The sequence below is a fragment of the Bos indicus genome, chromosome 5 (genome assembly GCF_029378745.1).
Source record: "Bos indicus isolate NIAB-ARS_2022 breed Sahiwal x Tharparkar chromosome 5, NIAB-ARS_B.indTharparkar_mat_pri_1.0, whole genome shotgun sequence".
NCBI classification, from domain to species: domain Eukaryota; kingdom Metazoa; phylum Chordata; class Mammalia; order Artiodactyla; family Bovidae; genus Bos; species Bos indicus.
In genome coordinates this window covers 57,204,752-57,229,547 of record NC_091764.1, presented here as the reverse complement: position 1 = coordinate 57,229,547, position 24,796 = coordinate 57,204,752, and the positions used below count along the sequence as shown (strand labels likewise).

Sequence of the window (24,796 nt, the reverse complement as noted above, 5' to 3'; positions counted from 1 at the left end):
TGACCAGGCTCACAAGCACAGGCACAGATCCGCTGCTCACATCCATGCCTGTCACCCATAGGCACACACTCTGTGTTCTCCAGGCCCTACCTGCTCCGCCAGCTGGTGTTTGTGTTCCGCTGAGGTTTTTTCCAGCTCTGCAATCCGTGTCTGCTGCTGCTGTACCACTGAGCGCAGGTGCTTAATACAGTTGTGGTTTGGCAGCTCATCTTTGGGCATCTCCAGGCTGCCACCCAGGGTGGGAAAAGAACATGACAGGAGCGTTCAATGAGATAAGTGGGCACAGGCAGGTATCTGCTGAGAGGGCTTTTTTCTACCGGAAATTACTAACATTCATTCATTTCTAACATTCTCTTGTTTATTGCCTTCACTTCCTTCTCCCCAGCTCCCCCACCCACCATATCCCTTTGCTGTCTTCTTCCTCTGGGCCTCTTTCCTTCTTCGAGACAGTGTTTTATCTCCCACGTGGCTCTGCGTTCCTCCTGCAGATTCTGCCTGTGGACTCATTCCTTCTGAGAAGCCCTAGATTCAAAGCCCCAGCTATCAGGAATTAACCAAATATTTTACACCCCAAAGAAAGACAAAATAGGACCAGAGGTAATATGAGAGGCCTGGAAATTAGAGCAGTGAATCTGACAAAGAGAAGCAGTACTGGACAAAAGGGAGGAATAAAGTAAATCAGTCTTTAGTGGTATCACACAGATTGCTGAATCACTGTCTCCCTTCTCTTACTAAAGCAAGAGGACAAAGATCGTAGCTCGGAAAGCAGCACGAAACAGATCCTAGAGCAGGGAGCCAGGGAGGCCAAGAGCGCTCCTTGCCTATGCACACAGGAGACCTCTTCAGCAGGGAGTGGGAGGTCCACAGACAGGTATAAATGGGAAGGCCCCTCTCTGTGGGTAGAAGAAAGGCAGGACTCTTACCCGCAGCCCTGTTCACAGGTCACAGGCCGTTTGGGGTTGTGCTCACAGTCACTGAGGTGAGACATGAGGTTGTCAAGCCGGACGATAGCACTGCAGCCAAACACAGCGTTGTCGCAGGCAATCTGCAGCTTTGACAGCATGTTCCGCATGATCCGAGGTACTGGGCGCAGGTGGGCGACCGTCACAACGCTCCGGTCCACCGGACACGTCTGCTGCTGAGAGAACCACTGGGTGATGCAGGCATTGCAGAAAGCATGCTCACAGTGAGGCGCCTGGAAGCGAAAGCAGGGCAGAAGGGACACAAAAGAATTAGCCAGAGCTAAGAGCCTGGGGACGATAACTCTGCAAAGCCTATCAAGCCGCTGCGCAGCTTCCAGGGCCAGAGGTCCCTGGGGTCACAGCAACGGTGAGATCTACGATGGGTAAGGCTTCAGATATGTTTCCTGTGCTCAAGATTCCAAATGGATTGTGACATAAGACAAGTAAAAAGTTATATAACAATAAGAACTATAAATAACATTCCAGGACAGTGAGCGAGAGACATAAGGTGGTCAATTATTAAATGCCAACTGGATTACAAATAGACAATAATTGGCCAAAGAAATCCAGAGGAGGGTGAGATCTTTCCAGTCTAGGTCAATCAGGGCAGGTATTTATGGACAGGACAGAATCTGATATGGGTCCTGAGAGATGCGTTGGGGGGAGGGGGGCAGAGACTCACTGGCAGAAGTTCATTTTTTTTGGCTGCGAGACCTCAGTTCCCCAAAAAGGATTGAACTTGGGCCACAATGGTGAAAGTGCCAAATCCTTAACCACTAGACCACCAGGGAGCTCCCCCAAGTTCTTATGTTATGAGGCCCAACCTGAGGTGTTGCCCTGAGTCCCAAGGAGCAATGCCTATGCTCCAAAACAGGTCTAGATTTTTGTAGAATCACATTCTCTTCAGTTTCATAAAGATCACATTTCAGCCTACGTCCTTGATAATGCAAAGTGAGAGGATTCTCTGGCCTCCAGCATGGGACAGACAGAGCAGGAACTTACTAGATATTGATGAATGGATGAATGACGCCGAGTGCTTTTTATGAGCCAAACATTTTGCTACATGGTTAAGTTAAAAAAAGGTAAGACAGTTTCTGTCTTCAAAATGTTCACAGATTGTAACATACAAAGGCTTCATAAGAAAATAAGTCATTATCAATATCATTAATCCAACTGTCACTACATTTTTATTTTTCACTGAAAGACATAATATTTGATTCTTTTTAAAATCTTAGACCCTATCTCTAAAAAAATCCTAAGTGTGTCCACTTTTCTCCGTCTGTACTACCACTAACCCAGTTCAAGCGATCACCTCTCATCTAAATTATCATGTCTTCTAACTGGCCTTCCTACTTCCACCTTGCCCCTTTATAATCCAGCCTATATTCAGCACCTGGAGTGATCGTTTAGAAATGCAAACTGGATCATATTCCTCACCTGTTTAAAATTTTACAATGGAAAAAAAAAATAAAATAAAATAAAATTTTACAATGGTTTCCCATTACACCTAAAATAAATCCAAAGTCCTGCCCAGGACTTAAAAATTCTGTTTGATCTGGCCCTGTGCCTCTCTTCACACCATGCTCCCAGCATGGTGTGACTTCAGGCCCTTCTGGCTTTCTCTCTGTTCCTCGTCCCACCCTGCTCATTCCTGTCTCTTGCTTTTGCTGCTCCTCTTTGCTGGCCCCTTATCATTCTGATCTCAGCTCAGTTGAACCTCTTTCATGACCCTTCTATCTAAACCTGCCACCCCTGCAGAAGTATATAGAAGGTGCTACCTTTGTGTAAGAAAGGTAGGCAAATATATGTGTACATTCACACTTGCTTGTATCTGCCCCCATACACACTGGAAGGATACCAAATTAATAGAAATGGCTATTGATGAGGGGATTAGGTGGACTGGGACAAAGATGAATTAAGACTTTTCACCATACATCTTTTTCTACTGTTTTGATTTCTAAACCATATGAATTTATTATCTATTTTTAAAAAATGATGTAGGGAAATGAGCAGCCCTAGCAGAAGCTTTCTGTCCTTGGAAATGGGTCTATTAACCTGGCTTGCTCCTAAGATGGTAAAGCCTGAGTGGGTGGGGGAGGATGTTCTGTCTCAGATAGTCACTAACTGCCACTGATTTCTCCACATGTGACTCACCTCAAATGACAGTGCCAGAAAACAGACAAGGCCCTGCCAGGGTGGAGAGGGAACTGACACACCCCATGACCTCTTGACACCACCAGGAGAGCCTGCTCCACACCCAGCCAATCCGCTTCTAATGGCATGCATGCGTGCTAAGTCGCTTCAGCCATGTCTGACTCTGCAACCCTATGGACTGTAGTCCACCAGGCTCCTCTGCGTCCATGGGATTTCCCAGGCAAGAATACTGGAGTGGGTTACCATTTCCCTTTCCAAGGGATCTTCCCGACCCAGGGATCGAACCTACATCTCTTACGTCTCCTGCACTGGCAGGTAGGTTCTTTACCACTAGTGCCACCTGGCAGCACACTGCAAAGGCAGAGGATAGGGCCAGGGCTTGCTGCCACTGGAATGCATTCTGATTTTCATTCAGTTCAGTCATCTGTGTTCCTTTGGGTAGCTGACAATTGGAGAGTAAGAATAAACTCCAAGAATCAAGGGGAGCCTCAGGGAGTTGTATAAGCAGTGAGTGGGGGAAGGGCCAAAAGCCCTCATTGACTGGTGTTTGGGTTTGGAACATGGAATTATCTCCACCTAGCCAGAGGAGCGGCAGAGGATTAATTGGTATTTACAGAGTACAGGCAATAAGGACCATACAGAATGATGTCCCATGAATACAACTGTTAAGAATTCACCTCGTTCATTATACTTGCCTGGTAATCATGAGCTTCTCCTCATACTTGCCCCAGGAAGACACAATTATCTTTGGTCTCTCAAGGCTGGTAAAGAAATGACCTAGTGAAGGTGGCAGCTTTCATATCACAATCCAGAGTACATGGCTGCATTAAAAATTTCCCCCCCCCCCAATAAATCCTAGGAAGAAACTAGATCAGTTCATACAGCTCCCCACTTCCTATCTGTTAAACAGTAGGCAGGCCCTCAGGCTGATAGAAGAAGGCAATGGCACCCCACTCCGGTACTCTTGCCATGGACGGAGGAGCCTGGTGGGCTGCAGTCCATGGGGTCGCTAAGAGTCGGACACGACTGAGTCACTTCACTGTCACTTTTCACTTTCACGCATTGGAGAAGGAAATGGCAACCCACTCCAGTGTTCTTGCCTGGAGAATCCCAGGGACGGGGGAGCCTGGTGGGCTGCCGTCTATGGGGTCGCACAGGGTCGGACATGACTGAAGCGACTTAGCAGCAGCAGGCTGATAACCTGAGACACTCCGTCATGAAAAGGCAGAGAGAACTTACTAGGAGAATCCAGAAGTTCAGTCATGGAAAGGAAGATGGAACCTAGTTAGAGCCCCTGAAGAGAAAAAGAAGCTACCAAGCTATTGTCAAGAGGACAGAAACAAATAGCTGACCATTTTACAGCATGAAAACCTCACCTCCGAAGAAAATCTGAACAAGCTACACTTCTGCGGTGTCCGCCTCTAGACAGACTCTGGAAGGCCCTATTCCAGAGTATTGTATTTTGTATTTTGACACTCCTTCTCTTGCACCCTTCAAATCAGGGTCTTGTCGCCACCACCGCTCCTGTGCCCCAAACCTCTAGTCTGCGAGTGTCAGGAATGTGGGGAGTGGGAGCCTGAACAGTGACTTCCCCGTTGGCCCCATTTCCTATGAATGTTTTCTAATTAGCTCCACTGCCATCTGTTGCCTCACCAAACCTGCCATCAACCCGACTCACCTGGACTGGCTCCTCCAAGACTCCACTGCAAATAGGACAGATAAGGTCTTCGTCAACATCCCCCTGGAAACGGGTTACATCATACCCCATGTCTCATCACTGAAACCCAGGTCCTGGAAGGAACAACAGAGGAAAGAGAGGCCAGGTCAGAAGAATACAGGTATTTCCAACTTTATCTCACTGCCAAGACCCATTCATTTGTCCAATAAATATTTATTGAGAGCTTACTACATGCCAGTCATTTGTGGGGCAGTAGGGGAAGCTGACTCAAGAAATTTAATTCTAATGGGAGAATCAAAGGATTTTATATAAACATACACTTAAAATATGAAATGATAAATGCTCTCAGGTTAAACATGGCAATAAATTTGGATACCTAACCCAGGCTGAAAGGAGAGGGAGGCTGAGAAGTTTTCCAGGACACTAGCAGGACAAACAAGTAGTTAGCTAGGTTGCAGGGGTGGGGGGTGGGGTGGGGGTGGGGGAGAGTGGGGGAGCCTGAGCAGGGTGGGACATTAGGGTTTTAGGCATACGAGATAGTGTATTTAAAGGCCCAGAAGTAGGAGGAGATATATGATGAGTTCAGGGAACTATAAGTGATTCAGAAAAAAGCTGATTTGAAGGGTGCAAGAGAGGGAGTGTCAAAATACAAGGCTGGAAAGGCAAGCAAGGGCCAGGCCATGGGGAGTCTTACATAAGGAATTGGGACTTCACCTTGAAGGCTACAGGGAACCAATGAAAGACTTTAAAAGGAACGATGATAAAAGTTCTCTTTTAGAATCACTCTGTAAACCGGGCTGAGATTAGAGACAGGAAGAACATCTAGGCAGGAGACAAACGGTGAGAGTCTGAATTTAGGTGATGGTAATGGGAGGGAAGTTCAAGAAAGAGAACACTCAAAGAGCAGCTAGGCTGCCACACCCCTTCCTTGGGCTCCTAAAGATCCAACCTAAATAAGACTGTGTGTGCATGCTTAGTTGCTAGGTCATGGACTGTAGCCCACGAGGCTCCTCAGTTCATGGGATTTTTTTTCCCAGGCAAGAATACTGGAGTGGGTTGCCATTTCCTTCTCCTAGGGGATCTTCCTGACCCAGGGATCAAAACTGTGTCTCCTGCATTGCAGGCAGATTCTTTACCACTGAGCCACTGGGGAAGCCCCAAATAAGACGTCACTGAACAGTAACTGAAACTCCCCTGTGGACATCCAACCAGTGGGCTACTTGGAGCAAGGATGGGCACCTGATATAAGGGTAGATAATCTACAGACCCCATCAAACTGTGATGTCCTGAAAAAGATGAGCTACGTCAATCATGAAGTTCTCAGAAATTTAGAATTATGCTGTTCAATTTACAAGAGTGTGGAATGGGGGATTTCCCTGGCATCCAGTGGTAGGACTTGGCATTTTCACTGTGGTGGCCCAGGTTTGATCCCAGGTGGGGGAACCAAGATCCCTGAAGCTGTGTGGCTCAAAGATAAACAAATAAAAATTGAAATTAAAAGGATGGGGAATGAAATGGACACAGAGAGGCCTTGCTAGGTCAAGTACAAGCTAAAGTACAGCACTGGATTGAGTTAAGACTGACTGGATTTATATCCCTAGTTCTACTACTCATTAGCTGGGTGACCTTGGGCAGGCCATGTACACTTCCTAAGCCTAAATTGCTTTTTAAATAGATGAAATGGGTATAAGTAAGAAACAATGCATGAAAAACATTTAGCATGGTGTTTGCTGGCACATACTAGGCACTCAATACACAAGAGTAACCATTATTTATATACACATCTTTTTTTTCTTTTTGACTGTGCCATGCGGCATCTTAGTTCCTCACCAGGGGCCCTAACCACTGGACGGCCAGGGAGTTCAGTACAGTTCAGTCACTCAATCATGTCTGACTCTTTGCAACCCCATGGACTGCAGCACGCCAGGCCTTCCTGTCCATCACCAACTCCCAGAGTTTACTCAAACTCATGTCCATTGAGTCGGTGATGCCATTCAACCATCTCATCCTGTCATCCCCTTCTCCTCCCACCTTCAATCTTTCCCAGCATTAGGGTCTTTTCAAATGAGTCAGTTCTTCACATCAGGTGGCCAAAGTATTGGAGTTTCAGCTTTAACATCAGTCCGTCCAATGAATATTCAGGACTGATTTCCTTTAGGATGGACTGGTTAGATCTCCTTGCAGTCCAAGGGACTCTCAAGCGTCTTCTCCAACACCATAGCTCAAAAGCTTCAATTCTTCGGCACTCAGCTTTCTTCACAGTCCAACTCTCACATCCATACGTGACTACTGGAAAAACCATAGCTTTGACTGGCAAAGTAATGTCTCTGCTTTTTATTTTTTTTTTATTTTATTTTTTTTTTGCTTTTGTCTTCCAATTTTATTTTATTTTTAAAATTTACATAATTGTATTAGTTTTGCCAAATATCAAAATGAATCCGCCACAGGTATACATGTGCTCCCCATCCCGAACCCTCCTCCCTCCTCCCTCCCCATACCATCCCTCTGGGCCGTCCCAGTGCACCAGCCCCAAGCATCCAGCATCATGCATCGAACCTGGACTGGCAACTCGTTTCCTACATGATATTTTATATGTTTCATTGCCATTCTCCCAAATCTTCCCACCCTCTCCCTCTCCCACAGAGTCCATAAGACTGTTCTATACATCAGTGTCTCTTTAGCTGTCTCGTACACCAGGTTATTGTTACCATCTTTCTAAATTCCATATATATGCGTTAGTATACTGTATTTATGTTTTTCCTTCTGGCTTACTTCACTCTGTACAATAGGCTCCAGTTTCATCCACCTCATTAGAACTGATTCAAATGTATTCTTTTTAATGGCTGAGTAATACTCCATTGTGTCTTATGCTGTCTAGGTTGGTCATAATTTTTCTTCCAAGGAGCAAGCATCTTTTAGTTTCATGGCTGCAGTCACCATCTGCAGTGATTTTGGAGCCCCCAAAGATAAAGTCTGTCACTGTTTCCACTGTTTCCCCATCTATTTGCCATGAAGTGATGGGACCAGATGCCATGATCTTAGTTTTCTGAATGTTGAGCTTTAAGCCAACTTCTTCACTCTCCTCTTTCACTTTCATCAGGAGGCTTTTTAGTTTTTCTTCACTTTCTGCCATAAGGGTGGTGTCATCTGCATATCTGAGGTTATTGATACTTCTCCTGGCAATCTTGATTCCAGCTTGTGCTTCATCCAGTCCAGCATTTCTCATGATGTACTCTGCATATAATCTAAATAAGCAGGGTGACAATATAACAGCCTTGACATACTCCTTTCCCGATTTGGAACCAGTATTTTGTTCCGTGTCCAGTCCTAACTGTTGCTTCTTGACCTGCATACAGATTTCTCAGGAGGCAGGTCAAGCGGTCTGGTATTCCCATCTCTTTAAGAATTTTCCAGTTTGTTGTGATGTGATCCACACAGTCAAAGGCTTTGGCATAGTCAAGAAAGCAGAAGTAGATGTTTTTCTGGAACTCTCTTGCTTTTTCGATGATCCAACGGATGTTGGCAATTTGATCTCTGGTTCCTCTGCCTTTTCTAAATCCAGCTTGAACATCTGGAAGTTCACGGTTCACATACTGTTGACACCTGGCTTGGAGAATTTTGAGCATTACTTTGCTAGCGTGTGAGATGAGTGCAACTGTGTGGTAGTTTAATTCCCTATTTACGTACACATTTAATTTCTACTACTTGATTAAAAATTCCTTGAGAGTAGGAACTCGTAAGTTACATCCAATTTAATACCAAGCTACAGTTCTTAACAAAACATAAAATATTGGTGTGACTTAATGTTGCTTTAACTAGGAGCTTCCCAGCAAACAGAGTATAGTGGACATGTATTTCTGCCTACCTACCATCCCATTTTCTGTAAACAGCATCACAGGTTTCCTTTAGGAATCATATCCTGGTTCCTAATGGACATGTGACCCAACCCAGGACAATAAGAGAAATGCCTGGGACTCTCAAGGAGTTTGTATAGCTGGTAGGATGTACAACTCAGAGTGGTCAGTGACCAGCCCTGCCATTAATGAGGAGAGCCTACTTATAGAATGACACCATAATTGGGAATTTCCTGGTGGTCCAGTGGTTAGGGCTCTGCACTTCCACTGCAGGGGGCACAGGTTCAATCCCTGGTTGTGAAACTAAAATCCCACATGCTACAGAGCTCAGCCAAAAAAACAAAAATGATACCACAATAAAGAAAGCAGAGCTGAGAAATAAAATTAAATGAAATCATTTGAGGGCCTAGATTCAGCCATGTTTGAAGCCACAGTCACTTTCTGAACATAAGTTACATGAGCCAGTAAATTCCCTATTATGTGTAGGCTGGTTTGAGCTGGGTTTTTGTCTCTTTAATCAGACAAGATCCTAACTAATATAGTAGGCTAATGGAGATAAATCACAAGGCTCACTTTGGAACCACTCAGCTTCCTTTACCCATTTTATATAGGAACAATGATACCCCATGACATTGGTACAATTACACTGACCTCTATCACCACCATTTCTCTGCATTCCTGTTCCTCCACTTCTAGGATCTATATACTAACAATGCCTCTGAAATTGTCACTCTAAACTACCTTGGTCTGGCTATCTTCCTCTAAGACGGGGATATCCATGGAGAGAAGGGAACCCTCCCACACTGTTGGTGGGAAGGTAAATTGGTACAGCCACTGTGGAGAACAGTATATAAAGGCTCCTTAAAAACTAAAAATAGGGCTTCCACAGTGGCTCAGTGGTAAAGAATACACCTGCCTTGCCTATGCAGGAGACACGGGTTTGATCCCTGATCCAGGAAGATCCCACATGCCCTAGAGCAAATAAGCCCATGTGCCACAACTACTGAGCCTGCGCTCTAAAGCCTGTGAGCTGCAACCACTGAGCCCACGCGCCAAAACTACTGAAGCTTGTGCCCCTGGAGCCCATGTTTTGCAACGAGAGAAACCACTGCAAGGAGAAGCCTGGCACCTCAACTGGACAGTAGCCCCTGCTCGATGCAACTAGAGAAAAGCTCTCACAGCAACAAAGACCTAGCACAGCCAAAAGTAAGTAAATAAATAAAAGTTTTTAAAGAAGAGTATTAAAAAAATTCCACTAAAAACAGAGCTACTATATGACCCTGCAGTCCCACTCCTGGGCATATACCCAGAGAAAAACATGGTCCGAAAGGATACATGCACCTCAATGTTCACTGCAGCACTGTTTACAATAGCCGACCCATGGAAGCAACCTAAATACCCACTGACAGAGGAATAGGTAAAGAAGATGTGATACATGTATTCAATGGAATATTACTCAGCCATAAAAAGGGAAACAATGCCATTTGCAGCAACATGGGTGAACTAGAGACTGTCATACTGAGTGAAGTCAGAGAGGAAGAAATACCACGTGACTATTCCTTATATGTGGAATCTAAAAAGAAATGATACAAATGAACTTATTTACAAAACAGAAATAGACTCACAGACTTAAAGAACGAACTTACGGTTGTCAGGGGAAACAATGGAAGGAAGGGAAAGCTAGGGAGTTTGGAATCAACATGTACATACTGCTATATTTAAGAAGGATAACCAATAAGGACCTGTATAGCACAGGAAACACTGCTCAATGTTATATGGCAGGCTGGATGGGAGGGGAGTTTTGCGGGAGACTGGATACATGTATACATGTGACTGAGTACCTTTGCTGTGCACCTGAAACTATCACAACATCATTAATCAACTACCAGTTCAGTTCAGATCAGTCGCTCAGTCGTGTCCGAATCTTTGCGACCCCATGAATCGCAGCACGCCAGGCCTCCCTGTCCATCACCAACTCCCGGAGTTCACCCAAACTCATGTCCATCGAGTCGGTGATGCCATCCAGCCATCCCATCCTCTGTCGTCCCCTTCTCCTCCTGCCCCCAACCCCTCCCAGCCTCAGAGTCTTTTCCAATGAGTCAACTCTTCACATGAGGTGGCCAAAGTACTGGAGTTTCAGCTTTAGCATCATTCCTTCCAAAGAAATCCCAGGGCTGATCTCCTTCAGAATGGACTGGTTGGATCTCCTTGCAGTCCAAGGGACTCTCAAGAGTACTCTAAATATAAATAAAAAGTTTAAAAAAAAAGTGGGGATAGCCATATATTTGTCTCTCCTCAGACCTCTGACCTTCTGTTCCTATGTCAACATTCTTTTGAATAATCTATCAACAGTAATGGATCAGAGTGAGTACATGAAAGGTGATATTAAAGACATCATAAAGTGAAATGTAAAACCCAGAACAAAGGCCCTTTGTGATTCTCCTTATTGTGACTCACTGAACAATGAGGATGGTGGTGAGAGAGCCGAGAGAGAGCAGTGCAGGGTCCCTGTTCTGTGGCCCTTCATTACTGACAGCTGTAGTGCACACCATGGCATTGTTGGCTCCAGGAATTCTACTCCCTCTCTCTCATCCACATGGCTCCCAGAGAAGCTGCCCCACTAGTACAGAGACCTTACCCTAGGCTGCACCTGACTGGGCCAAGGGTGAGCATGCAACCCAATCAGGGCCAACATATCGTATCTCTGAGAATTTGAATTTGACATCAAGCAAGATGAGTTGCTCTTTCTCTGTGTGCCATGTTCACTGAAGAAGACAAATCTACAGAGGGAAAGAAAAGACTGAGATGAACACAGTGAGAAAGGCCTGGAAGAGAGCAGCAAGTCCTGAGATCAGAGTGCAGGTGTGTTCCCAAGATCCAGCTGTCTTCCTAACTTTGGTTTCTGTGAGACACCCTGTGTATCCTCTTTTTATTTAAGCTACTTTGAGTTGGGCTTCTGTATCTTCCAACCAAAAGAATCCTGGTTCAAACAACAGCAAAGAGACAGCATATAGCATTAGAAGCTTAAAGAGGGATGGTTTAAATTAAGAGTAATGAAGACCCTAGGATACTATAGTAGGGTTAGAATAAACCTGAAAGTTATGGGAGTGCCTGAAGGATTTTTGTTGGCATAAATTTACAGGTTTTTTTTACTTTGACAATTTCAGACTTCCAAAGATCCCATATATCCAGACTCCTTAAATGTTTACATTTAACCACATTTATAACTGCATATTTTTAACCACATTTATATATATATATCAAAATTTTTTGAACTTTTAAAAGTAAACTGTAGACTTGATGCTTTTAACCCTAAATAAATACTGTGTACTGTATTTCCTAAAAAGAACATTTTTTATATTGATAGTAAAATTATAAAAATCAGGAAATTAACATGGATGTAATATTATATTTACAAACCATTTTTCCAGTTTTGCCAGTTGTCCCAATAATCTACTTGAGCAAAAGAACATTCAAGATTATGTTGAATTATATTATGCACTGAGTTGTCAAACTTCTTTAATCCTATGACTGAAAAAGTTACTAAATCCTTTTCGTTTTTTATAAATTTGACATTTTTTTAAGAATACGCACTGGACCTCCCTGGTGGTACAGTGCGTAAGAACCCATCTGCCAATGCAGGGGACACGGGTCCAATCCCCTGGTCAGAAAGACCCCACATGCCACAGAGCAACTAGGCCCGTGTGCCACAACTACTGAGCCTGCGTGCTGCAACTACTGGAGCCCACATGCCAAGAGCCTGTGCTCCACGACAAGAGAAGCCACCACAGTGACAAAGCCCACGCACCGCAATTGGAAAGCAGCCCCCAACCACTGCAACCAGAGAAAGCCCAGCACAGCCAATGACTAAATAAGAAGACACACCAGTTATATGAGAATGTCTCTTATTTGTCTGATGTTTCCTCATGATTAAATTCAGGTTTTGGGACTTCTTTGGCAGTCCAATGGCTAAGATTCCAAGCTCCTGATTCAGGGGGCCCAGGTTCTATCCATGATCAGGGAACTAGATCCCAGATGCAGCAACTAAGACTCTGAATGCCACAACTGAAGATTCTGCATACTGCAACTAAGACCTGGCACAGCCAAATAAATAGATAAATATTAAAAATAAGTAAGTAAATTCAGGTTTCATTTTAGGCAAAAATACCACAAACTAGCACTGTGTTCTCAATGCATCATATCAGGAGCACATAATGTTGATCTGTACTGTTCCTGGTGGTACCAGCTTTGACCCTTTGGTTAAGTGCTATCTGTCAGGTTTTTCTACTCTAAGAGTTATTACTTTTTCCTATGTAAGTAAGAATGTTGTGAGGGAGATTCTTAAGTGTGTGTACACCTGAAGGAACTTTAAGAAATTGACATGATCAGCTTTCTATTTTAGACTGGCAGATTCTGGCAGCCATGCAAAAAATATAGGGGATAGGGAATATTAGAGACAGTAAGATCTTTGTAGGAGTTTACTGTAAAAATTAAGATTAAAAAAAGTATAAAGGTTCAAACCAAGGCATTTAAGAGAAGGAATCAGGAATCAAGCAGGCCAGTGGTTGTTGGGACTTTCCCACGCTTCCACTTCGGAGAACTAGGATCCTGCAAGCTGCATGGTGTAGCCAAAAATAACAATAATAAAATGAATAAACAAAAATTTTAAAAAAGGGAATTTATATTAGTTCAGGAAGTAATAAAAAGATTACTCTTTTGTTTCTGCCTTGGATAATTAGTGGTGAATTCTTATTTACCAAAATAAGAAACTTTGAAAAAGATCAGGATGGGGTAAAAAGTAATAATGATCCTAGTCTTGGACGTGTAGAGTTTCAGATTCCAAGCAGAAATCCTGAAGGTAATAGCTGATGGGTTTTGAAAGGCCACAAGGGAAAGTACACAGAATGAAACCAGACAATGAGGATGGTTCTGAAGTCTATGGAACACTAGGGAGCACTGATTTTTTGCTTTATTTTTCAGTTTTCCTTTTTTCACAAGTAGTATATATGACTTTATGTTCATTTTAAAAGAGTAAAGCCACTCTTCCCACCTTCCTCTCGCCATCCATTGCTTGGTGAACACTCCTTCTTTCAACTGCCCTGCCCTCCTTTGCTATACATAGATAGATATAGATATATATATATATATATATATATTTTTTTTTTTTTTTGCCCACACTGTACAGCATGCAGAATCTTAATTTCCCCAACCAGGGATCAACCCATGCCTCCTGCAGTGGAAGCTCAGAGTCTGAACCACTGGACCAGAGAAGTCCCATAGAATCATGTTTGAAGGAAGCCTTGCTCCCAGGCAGTTTATATTCTAGTGGTTGAGAATTTTCAAGCCACCAGTCTAAGCCTTGATTACAATGTGTTTTGTCATTCCCTTCAGACTGAGGTTTGCCTGATTGCCAATTTTTCCCCTGAAACAAATCATGTTGCAATTAATACCCCTGTAACATGATTTTTTTGGAGCACGAGAACAAATCTCTCTCCTAGGACAGATACCGAGAGCTGGAATTGCTGGGCTGAATGGTGGGCTTGCTATTTGTTTTCTAGACACTTCCATACCATACTCTGGAAAGGCCCTTTCAATTTACACCACCACCAACAGTGTGTGAAAATACTTTAATAATGACATTTAAAAGGGGGGCAGGGAAGGAGAGAAAAAAAAAAGAAAAAAAAAAGAGAGAGATTGAGAAAGATTGGCCCCAGATAAAAGAAAATCCTGGAGAGAAGAGAGTCACAGAAGTTAAGGGAGTTGGGGGTGTGGTGAGGAGGAAGGAAAGAGGAATTCTTGTTTCATGAGTAGAGTTTCCGTTTTGCAAGATGAGAATGTTCCAGAGGTCTGTTTCACAACAATGTGAATATGCTTACATTATTGAACTATATTGTATGCTCAAAAATAGTGAAGATGGAAATTTTGTGTTACGTGTTTTTACCACACACACACAAATTAAGGAAGTGGAATGTTTAGAGGAAAAAGAAGTGTCAAAAACTGCAAACACAAGTTGGACTAAAAAAAGTAGAAACTGCCAAGACATGGGACTGTGGACGCCCACAGCAGAGGGGGGCTGCATGGCGCTGGGTGGCACTGTGGCCAACGCAGCATTGAGAGTGGGAGCCAGACTGCAGTGGCTCACAGTGAGCAGGTGAGACAGAGAGATGGGGACTGAAGAAAATTGTCAAAAGCCTGATTCCCAAGGAAGAAAGGAGAGAGGAGCACAGGAGGCTGAGGAAGGGGGTTGGGTAGGGGTGCTTTTTCCTTATGCTAAGGAAGGTTTGAGGATGTGTATTTACCAAAAGGAAAGCTCTAGTGAAGAAGGAAAAGTAAAGATGAGAATCTGGTCACTGAGGGAAAGGTAGGATGGAAACCAGGAAATATGTTAAATAGGAAGAGGGACACCTTTAAAGCAGGAAAGCAGACAGACTTCCCTGGTGGTCCAGTGGTTAGGAATCGCCTGACAATGCAGGGGACACAGGTTTGATTCCCGTGAGAAGCTCCCACATGCCGTGAGGCAACTAAGCCAGTGCCCCGTAACTACTAAAGCCCAAATGCCCTAGAGCCCGTGTTCTGAGACAAGCCATTGCAATGAGAGGTCTGTGCAATGCAATGAACACTTGTCTTCACTCACTGCAATCAGAGAAAGCCTGAGTGCAGCAATGAAGACCAAGTGCAGCCAAATAAATAAATTTTTTTTTTTAATTAAGGCTTTAAAAAAAAGCAGGAAAGAAGAATGGTACTGAAAGAGGTCCAGACAGGTTTTCAAAAATCACACTAATGAACTTTTAAAAATCAGATAATCACATTCATTTAAGTGAACAGTAAAGTATAGCTACACTTACTTATGGTAATATAAGCCAACCTGATGGAAGAGCATATCTAGCACATCTATTTTTTTTTTTAAACATCTATTTGTTTATTGTTGGCTGTGCTGGGTCTTTGCTGCTGTGCACAGGCTTTCTCTAGCTGCACTGGGCGTGGGCTACTCTTGGTTTCAGAGCACAGGCTTCTCACTGTGGTGGCTTCTCTTGTTGCAGAGCAGTCTCTAGGCACGAGGGCTTCCGTGGTTGCACCTTGTGGGCTCTGGAGCCCTGGCTCAGGAGTAGCCTCAGGGTCTTCGGGATCTTCCCAGCTGCTATTGTTCAGTCACTCAGTCGTGTCTGATTCTGTGACCCACACCAGGCTTCCCTGCCCCTCACCATCTCCCAGAGCTTGCTCACACTCATGTCCGTTGAATTGGTGATGCCATTCAGCCATCACATCCTCTGTCGTCCCCTTCTCCTCAATCTTCTGCCTTCAATCTTCCCAGCATCAGGCTCTTTTCTAATGAATCAGCTCCAGCATCAGGGTCTTTTCCAAAGAGTCAGCTCCAGCATCAGGGTCTTTTCCAATGAGTCAGCTCTTTGCATAAGGTGGCCAAAGTATCAGAGCTTCAGCTTCAGCAGATCAAACACATGTCCCCTACACTGGCAGGCAGATTCTTAACCACTGGACCACCAGGGAAGCCTGAGGATATGTATTTTAAATGATGCTTATGAGGAATATACAATAACATAATATATTGGGTTGGCCAAAAAGTTTGTTCAGGTTTTTTTGTAATATCTTATGGAAAAACTCAAACTTCTGGCCAACCCAATAATAGATTTAAAAAGTAGGACACAAACTTGAATATAGATCTGTTGAAACACAGTTTTCCCCATTGACCTGGTTAAGACAGTCTTATTTTTGCCTTTAGAGTTGGAATGGACCGTAAGAGACCATCTGGTTTAACACACCAGGGCTGGAATCCTCTCCATGGTATCCAAGAGTCAGTCACTCTGAGCTTAGACAGTCCTGGGAAAGGTCAAGATAGAGAGCAGCAGGAGCACAGAAAAGGAGTATCTCGCCTAGACTCAACTCTCCCACAGCATCTAGAGTACCTATGTCCTTCTAAAACAGGTATTGGGAGCTTTACCTGCGGACGACCTCTAAGGACACAATGGAACTATTATCGCATTTCCTCTCCACTTCAGTTAATACAACCTGACACTGGTTTGTGCTATTCTGAATAATGGCTAGGTGCTACCTGAGACAGCCTCTACATGATAGCAGAAATATCACCCAACACCCATAATTCAGCTGTTGAACCCCTGACTTTACAATATTTGAAAATGAAGTGAAAGTGTTAGTTGCTCAGTCGTGTCCAACTCTTTGCAACCCCATGGACTATGGCCCACCAAGCTCCTCTGTCCAGGGAATTCTCTAGGTAAGAATACTAGAGTGGATAGCCATTTCTTTCTCCAGGGGATCTATCTTCCTGACCCAGAGGTCGAACCCAGATCTCCTGCATTGCAGGCGGATTCTTCACCATCTGAGCCACCAGAGAAGCTTCTAACAATATCTACCTCAATTAAATAAACAAAGCGTAATCTGGTTTCTCTATAATAGCTACTATATTAATCAGAGGAAAAAAAATTATTACTGCCTTAAAATGTATCAGGTATGAAGTCTTCCAAGATATACTGCTAAGACAAAAAAACTAAGGTATATAATAGTATATGGAAATGTGCCAAAATAAGGGCAAAATATAATACATATGTGTGCATATGTATTATGAATGCATATGAATATGCTTTCATATACACAAAACTCTCCAGAAATGGCCAATAGTGGCTGCTGCTGAAGAAGGGTCATTAAGGAACAGGAATGGGGGAAATTTTTAATTTCCTCAGTTATCCCTTTGAATCTTTGAAAAAGATTTTCTGTGTGTGTGTACTCAATAGTCACATAAAGAAATACTTTTATTAGTTATCCTAAACTGTGAAAGTATTAAGGTTAAATGAAAAAACATGTCCAAAACACTCAATGTCACATATACTATATGTGTCATTTATATCATGTAACATATACAACACACATATATAACATGCTGTATACTACAGCAAGGTCTGGAAAAAATGTTCTCTTGCAAGAAAAAGTTAATCAAGGTGAATCATAACAAAAGAGTCAGTCAATATCCTAAAATAATATATACTTTTCGTCTAGCAATCCTAATTTCAATAACTTAGCCTAAGGAAATAATTACACAAGTGAGCAAAACAATATACCAGGTTGTTTATCTAAGTATTGTTTATAATAGTACAAAAAAATCAGAAGTGACACAAACATCCAGTAGAATTCCTTACATCCTTAAAATGGGATACAATGTAGCATTAATATGACTTAGATATTTTTATTAATATTTGTTTATTTAGGTTATTCAAATTTATTCATTATTTATATAAGTAAAATAACATTTATTCATAGCATATATTCTACAGTGCCATTTTCATTAAAAAATTTTATGTGTGTCCACACTTATGCTGGAGAGCATCTAAAAGCACATGAGAAGCTGCCCCTAAGTACAGACATTTAGTACTTTTACTTTTTTCCCTCCATACTTTTTAAATTGAAGTATAGTTGGTGTTCAGTATAAGTGACACGTGTACAATACAGTGATTCACAATTTCTGAAGGTTCTACTCCATTTAGAGTTATAAGATATTGACTATATTCTGCATGTTATTAGTACTTTTAATTTCACTCAGAGTTTTGCTTTATTAGTTTTTTCCTCCTCTTTTTTTACAATGATGTTTTACTTACACAACCAAATAATAATTAAATCATTATTTATTAAGTATTTCTACGTCGTAGGCACAATTCTAAGCATTTCTGGCATATTAACTCAACTGATTTTTACAATAACTATGAGTTACTCTGTGAGGTCAGCATGACCTTTTACAGATGGGAAAGAGATGCACAAAGGTTAAAAAGCTTCTCTAGGGACCTCTCTGGTGGTCCAGTGGCTAAGACCTCCTGCTCCCAATGCAGTGGGCTGGGGTTCGATCCCTGGTCAGAAAACTAGATCACCATGGTAAAACTAAGAGTTTGCATGCCGCAACTATTAATAAAAGATCCTGTGTGCCACAACTACGACACAGCACAGCCAAATAAATACATAAACATTAAAAAAAAAAAAAAAAAGCTTTCCCCAAATCGCACAGCTAACAGGTGGTGGAGCCAGATCCCAAACCAGGCAGACTGGCCCCAGGGCTCAAGCCTTTAACTGCTATGTTAAACTGCCTCTCAAACTGAAAAATGCAAGCTGCAAAAACAGTACATATAGTGGTGGTCCCATTTATATAAAAACTTCTTTTTTTAAGTGTAATATATTGTGTACACATTTTAAAAATCTACTGAGATTATAATTTTGATCTACAGAATGTATTTCTGCGACTTAATTTTAAAAAAATCAGTTACCTTAGAGCAAGGGGCAAAAATGAAAACAATACCCTTCTCTCTCTTGTTGCTATGGCGAAATGTTCAAAGCAGGATGAGAGTCTGTAGTATGCTTCACTTGTGTTTTAATTTCAAAACAGTCCTGGGACTTCCCTGGTGGTCCAGTGGCTAAGACTTCATGCTCCCAATGCAGGGGACCTGTGTTCGATTCCTGGTCGGGGAACTAGATCTCACAGGCCACAACTAAAGATCAACTAGAAGATTATGGATGCCACAACTGAGACCTGGTACAGCCAAATAAATATTTAAAATAAAATGCTATCTTAAGGAAGACTACAAATTCTGAAAACTGATCTTAGTGGGGTCTCATGGGATCCCACATCCCCAAAAGAAACAGCAGAGAACTTGCCTCAGTTGGTACAGGGATGGTCAGAGGGTGTAAGAAGCCACCAGCCAGGCTTAGGAGTTACAAGGTTCCCACCATAAAGTCAAGGTTTACAGAACTCTGCAAAGATGCTGGGCCTTGTTCTTTCTGAATCAAAACCTCCACTTTATCTGCTTGGAGATGCTCCTGTTTTATCCACCTTCCTCTAACTCTATTCTTTCAGAAGTGTGACCTTAAGAATTAAGGGGAAATTTAGATTTCGTTCTGACTAGGGTATTTCCGATGTGTCGTCTATGGGAAACATGCTGAAGGAAGTGGTTATACACAGCCTTGGAAGCCAGCTCCTTGCCCTGTCTCGCCTGGCCCCTGGGTAGACAGTCAAGCTGATAGGCTAGACTCTGTGACTAGTCCTTCTCTCTCTAGGACTCTCAGTATTACTGTGGGACTATCACAGGGGTAGGTTCTCATTTCATGGGGGGTGCCTCACAAGAACTCAATTGCTTACTGCCCTAGTGACAGAAGCCTTAATAAAACTGAAACCACAGAGACCACAAGAATCACAGCCAGTGACCACAGCCACTGGAAGCACAGTTTCCTAGATCTCCTCGTTGAGCTGTAGAACAGGAAAAGGCCTTGGAAGGTTTCACGTAAGTTGGGGAGTTGAACTAAATTAGCACTGAAGTGTCCCTTCAGGCTTATAGGAGTTCTGCCAACTTACCCAATTTGAACATTCTGAACCCAAACTGAAAACTGCATTCCCAGCAGGCCAGAACCAAAGCAGGTAATTATGAGGCTGTACTTCCTCACTGTTACACTGGGATGTCTCTACTTTTCTGGTCAGCATTATTATAAAAATGTGACGACTTCCCTGGTGGTCCAATGGTCGAGAATCCTCCTTGTAATGCAGGGGACACAGGTTTGATGATCCCTGGTCCAGGAAAATTCCACAGGCCTCAGCGCAACTAAGCTTGTATGCGACAACCACTGAGCCCATGGGCCAAAGCCTGTGCTCCGCAACAAGAGAAGCCACTGCAAGGAGAAGCCTGTGCACCACAACTAGAGTAGCCCCACTTCCCACAACTGGAGACAGCCCACGTACAGGAACGAAGACGCAGTGCAGCCAAAAATAATAAGTAAACTACTTAATTAATTTCAAATAAATAAATAAAAACTTGAGAACTTTACTAGGCCACTCCCTACACCCTTGTAACTTACTGTTGCGATTGTTTTCACTGGTCTACTCCCAGAGAGAGCTAGGAATTCAAAACGGATTGTTTCTAAAAGAGCCTGAACATTTACCCTCCCTTATTCAGGGTTTCTTGAACCCATGTACCGATGTGCAAACCATGCACATTCACATGCACAAACGTTAGTGCGACCATTCCCATTTTAGAGTAACTGGGTATGCTGTCACCAATGCTTGGCAAAAACATACTGGTAAAATCCAAGCATATGTGCTATAACCTCCTTCTACTCCTTCTCTCTCATCCATGCCCTGAATACAATACAGGTACAGAGGGCTGAGAATTCTCCAGCACCAATTACCACAAGTCACCAGACATTAAGGCAAAGGGCCCCATAACCTGCCCCACTGTAATGAAACAGGTGACTCCCAGGAATTTCAACCTAGTGAAGAAAGTAGCTGGTGAAGGGTGCCTCACGGGAGTCCCTAAAACATTTCATCTTATCTCCCTGTCTCCCAATAAACAAATAGATGTGGAAAAAGAAAACTGAGTTGACAATCTAGAAACCTGAGTGGCACTCTAGCTCTATTACCGCGCAGTATGTAACCTTGGGCAACTGACTTCACCTCTCCGGGCCTCAGTTCCCTTTACTCCACATGAAACGAAGCAGCCAAGACAATACAAGTTCTACATAAGTACAAAAACAGGCTAAATTAGGGGTAATTATATTATAAAAGGTGCCCTGGCTTTATGAGAGCCAAGTTTGACCTTGCTCTCTTTAGGCAACTCTCCTGACTTTCTAAATGAAAGAAAGTGGTCTTTTTCATCTAAGCAATAGAATCCTTAGAGTGAAGTCATTCCCTCTCTTACAGAACTGAGCTCTTAGAACTCAGTTTCCTTGTTGTCTCTAAGGTTCCACTTAATTCCAGAATTCTGTGATCCAGACTAGATTTAGCACAGGGGATTTTTAAAGTCGGGCTTCTTCAGCACACACTTTAATTGGTTAAATTTGAAAGACAAGCCAGAGGGGGACTTCCTTGGTGGTCCAGTGGCTAAGACTCCATGCTCCCAATGCAGGGACCCTGAGTTCAATACCTGGTCTGGGGACTAGATCCCACATACTGCAACTAAGATTCGGTGCACCCAAATAAATAAATATTTTTTAAAAATAAATAAATAAATAAGCATCCAGAGGACACACAATCCTTCAAAAACAACTCTAACACCTCGAGTGAGGCCTCCCAGGCCTCAAAGATCAGCAAGGACCCCACCCTCCACCACCACCTGGTCATCAGCACCAATCACTATTTGTGTGGCTACCCCCAATCTAATCTTCGTGTAAAAGACATGTAAAAGAAACAGCAAGCACAATCCTTGTCCTCAAACAAATGTGCAGGCTTGAGTTCAACGAGTGAGTACGCAGGCTATAAAACACACAAAAATAGTAAAATTTAACAATTTATCAACAAGTGAAAGTTAATAGTTCATGTAAGACTTAAGTGTACATTGAAGAACAGACTGACGTGGGTTAATCACAGAAAAGTTTATGCATAAAAGAGTTTTGAGAATCAGGTTTTCAAGAGCAGAAGGAATCCAGACTAGCAGAGAAGAGGGTTGAAGCCCAGAAGGGGGTTCTGAATCAATGCTTTTTACCTTCCAAGTGTTGGGGGGCAGGTTCCCTGTTCACAAGGCTCCGACCCCCTGATGCCTCCACTCAGTGCCACTCAGGAGACGCTCCCAGTAACCCATCTTGTTGGCTATTCTCCGACTGAGTCTTCCTTCCTAGTAACAAGCTCCATCGCCAAGGGGATGGATGTGATGTCACAATCGGGAGCACTCTATTAATAGGAACAAGGAAGAAAAAGGTGAGTCAGGAGCACTACCTGCACTTGGCAGTGAAACTAGACAGACTTGGATCTGACGGTCGGTTGAGGAGGACAAGACAACTCCACTGAGAGCTACAGGTTTCAGGGTTAGGTACACAGGCTACTCTGTAAGGAGTGAGGTCATCTGCTAAGGAATCACACACCCGGGCCAAGTGATTCAAACACAGCTGAGGTGGGGACAGAAAGGGACAAGAAGTAAGGCAGGGAAGAGGAGCTGTTTGAGACAGAAAAGATTCTTTTATTCAGTGCATACAATTGCAAAGAATGCCAGAGAATCCAAATCTGTGGCTACGTAACACAGAGAGCCATGATGCCTTACATGCACAGTATGGTGCTTTAATGTTTCCAAAGTGCTTTTGCATAAATTATTTCATATAAAAAGAATTCTGTCCTACTCTCCACTCAGAAAATACTGTTTCACAAGGAGAAGATACTCAAGAATATTGGTATAGGTGTAATTCTACTTTCAAGTCCGGAAATATTCCTGAAGAGATCAGGCTTTTTTTAAAAAAATGAAGAGGCAGTCAATCAGGAAATTACTCCAGGACAGACAACTGGGAAGACCAAACTCTCATTACTAAAAGGATGAAACCAAGTAGAGGGAGACAAAGCTTCAGATGCAGAACAGAAACTACTCAAATTCCTTTCCTCACCTTCACATTGATCAATATTAAGGACTATGTTAGGAAGGATGACAATTTTTATCCATAAAACAGAGACCACCTCATCCTGAGTCTGGTACATGGGCTCATTAGTTTATTATGCTCAGCAGCCATAACATGTTGCTGCTGCTGCTGCTGTTGCTGCGTCTGTGCGACCCCATGGACTGCAGCCCACCAGGCTCCTCCGTCCATGGGATTTTCCAGGCAAGAGTACTGGAGTGGGGTGCCACTGCCTTCTCCGATAACATGTTAGTGCAGTATTTAAAAACTAATCAGAGGATAAAGGTAGAAGGCCAGGTAGTTGGGGGCAGTGGTGGGGAGTTGATAGGTCTCTCCCATCCATAATACAGAGGAGTGTACAATGCTTCTTCCATTTTGACAATACTGTATTTCCCAACAGCCTGGCGTCCACCCCGAACCTCAAGAAAAGCTTCCAGGAATCAGTGCTATGTTCAGTCTCTTAGAGACAAGTTCCAGACTACCAGTTGTCCATCCTGGGAAAAAATATCCCCCCTCACAGCTGTCTTGACCAGAACAAAACAGGATTTTTCAACACAAAGGGGCACCTGGAGTCAGGAGACCTGGATTCTGGTCCCTGCTCTACCAGCTGTATGACTTGTAGCAAGCCATGTATCCCTTCTGCAGCTTTCAGTTTCTTCACCTGTCAAGCAGGGAAAATGATAACTGACTTATCTATCTTACATATTATCCAAGAAAATCAAATGACATAATAAATATGAAAGCATATTGAATACTGCTATTCATACCACTATTCGTACAAACACCATGAGGTATTTGTAGCAATAGAATGCAAAATAAATTTAGAGTTCTGAGGGTCCATGAGGAAATACTTGAAAGAAGCTTGTTCTTTTCTATCCAGGTGTAGACACAAAGTCAGCTGGACACACAGGGCAGTAACATTATTGCATCACTCAGATTCCCTACCATCCCTATCTGGGGAAAACTAGCAGCCTGCAACAATATCAGCTTCTTGCTCTACTGTCAGACTAAAACCACCTGTACAGGAAGGGATTAGACTTTATCACAGTCCAGTCCCCAAGAACAGTGGTTTAGTGGTCTCATTAACAGCTGCATTTGCTACTAGATGGAAAGAAGTCAGTTTCTGAATGAAGATGCCTTGTCAGTCCCTCAAGCGAAACACTCTCACCCCTCTCAGCTTTCTGCTCCTTCTCCAGCTCCCTCCTTCCCAGTCCTCAATTTCCTCTGCGTTCTGGCTTGGAGAAGGCTTTCCGGTGTGTGAAGCCTGTGAAGAGGGACCGGCTGCAAACCCAGGGCAGGGATGTAAGGAATGTGAGATTCCTACATAGAGGGGTGGGAGGGAGAGAGGGGAAGGAATGGAGGAGGAAGACAAGGCTGCCAAAGACAAGGCATGGGAGAGGAGCCAAGCTATGGCGCTTCGAGGGCGGGGGTTCAGGTTCCGCGGCCCCTACCCAGGCTGGCCCTCAGAATGTTCCCTTCCTCCGCTCCCGGCCTGTCAATCATTGCCTATTTAAACACCACGCTGTTCCCTCAAGTCCTCTCCTCCCTGTCCTCCAGCCAGCCCAGGCCCCCTCCTGCACTTTTTAAGGCTCCCCCATTCCAATGGATCACCCCAACAACCCACCCACCAGCGCCCCTTTATCACCTCTGGACTCCTCCCTACTGCTGCTCCCTTCCTCCATTTTTCATCTCTACTCTCATCCCTTCTCCTGACCTCCAATATCTCGAACCCCCGCCTCAATCCCCCCTGGGACATCGCCCCCTCCCTCCCA

At 43.4% G+C, this 24,796-nt stretch overlaps 1 protein-coding gene across 6 annotated transcripts in view; it reads right to left on the bottom strand.

Annotated features, from left to right (window-relative positions):
* Positions 1-24,796, bottom strand: part of RNF41 (ring finger protein 41) — a 28,437-nt gene that overhangs the window by 3,450 nt on the left and 191 nt on the right. Inside the window, exons 2-6 of one of the 6 annotated variants that reach the window (XM_070789510.1) lie at positions 24,193-24,288; positions 22,130-22,314; positions 4,795-4,907; positions 924-1,195; positions 91-226 (exon numbers count right to left, since the gene is read on the bottom strand). In XM_070789510.1, coding sequence (XP_070645611.1) covers positions 91-226; positions 924-1,195; positions 4,795-4,884 — 498 coding nt within the window. In that variant the 5' untranslated portion in view covers positions 4,885-4,907; positions 22,130-22,314; positions 24,193-24,288. Of the gene's footprint in view, positions 1-90; positions 227-923; positions 1,196-3,811; positions 3,878-4,794; positions 4,908-22,129; positions 22,315-24,192; positions 24,345-24,796 lie in introns of those variants that run through there. The other 5 variants (XM_070789511.1, XM_070789512.1, XM_070789509.1 and 2 more) reach the window with 5 other exon arrangements.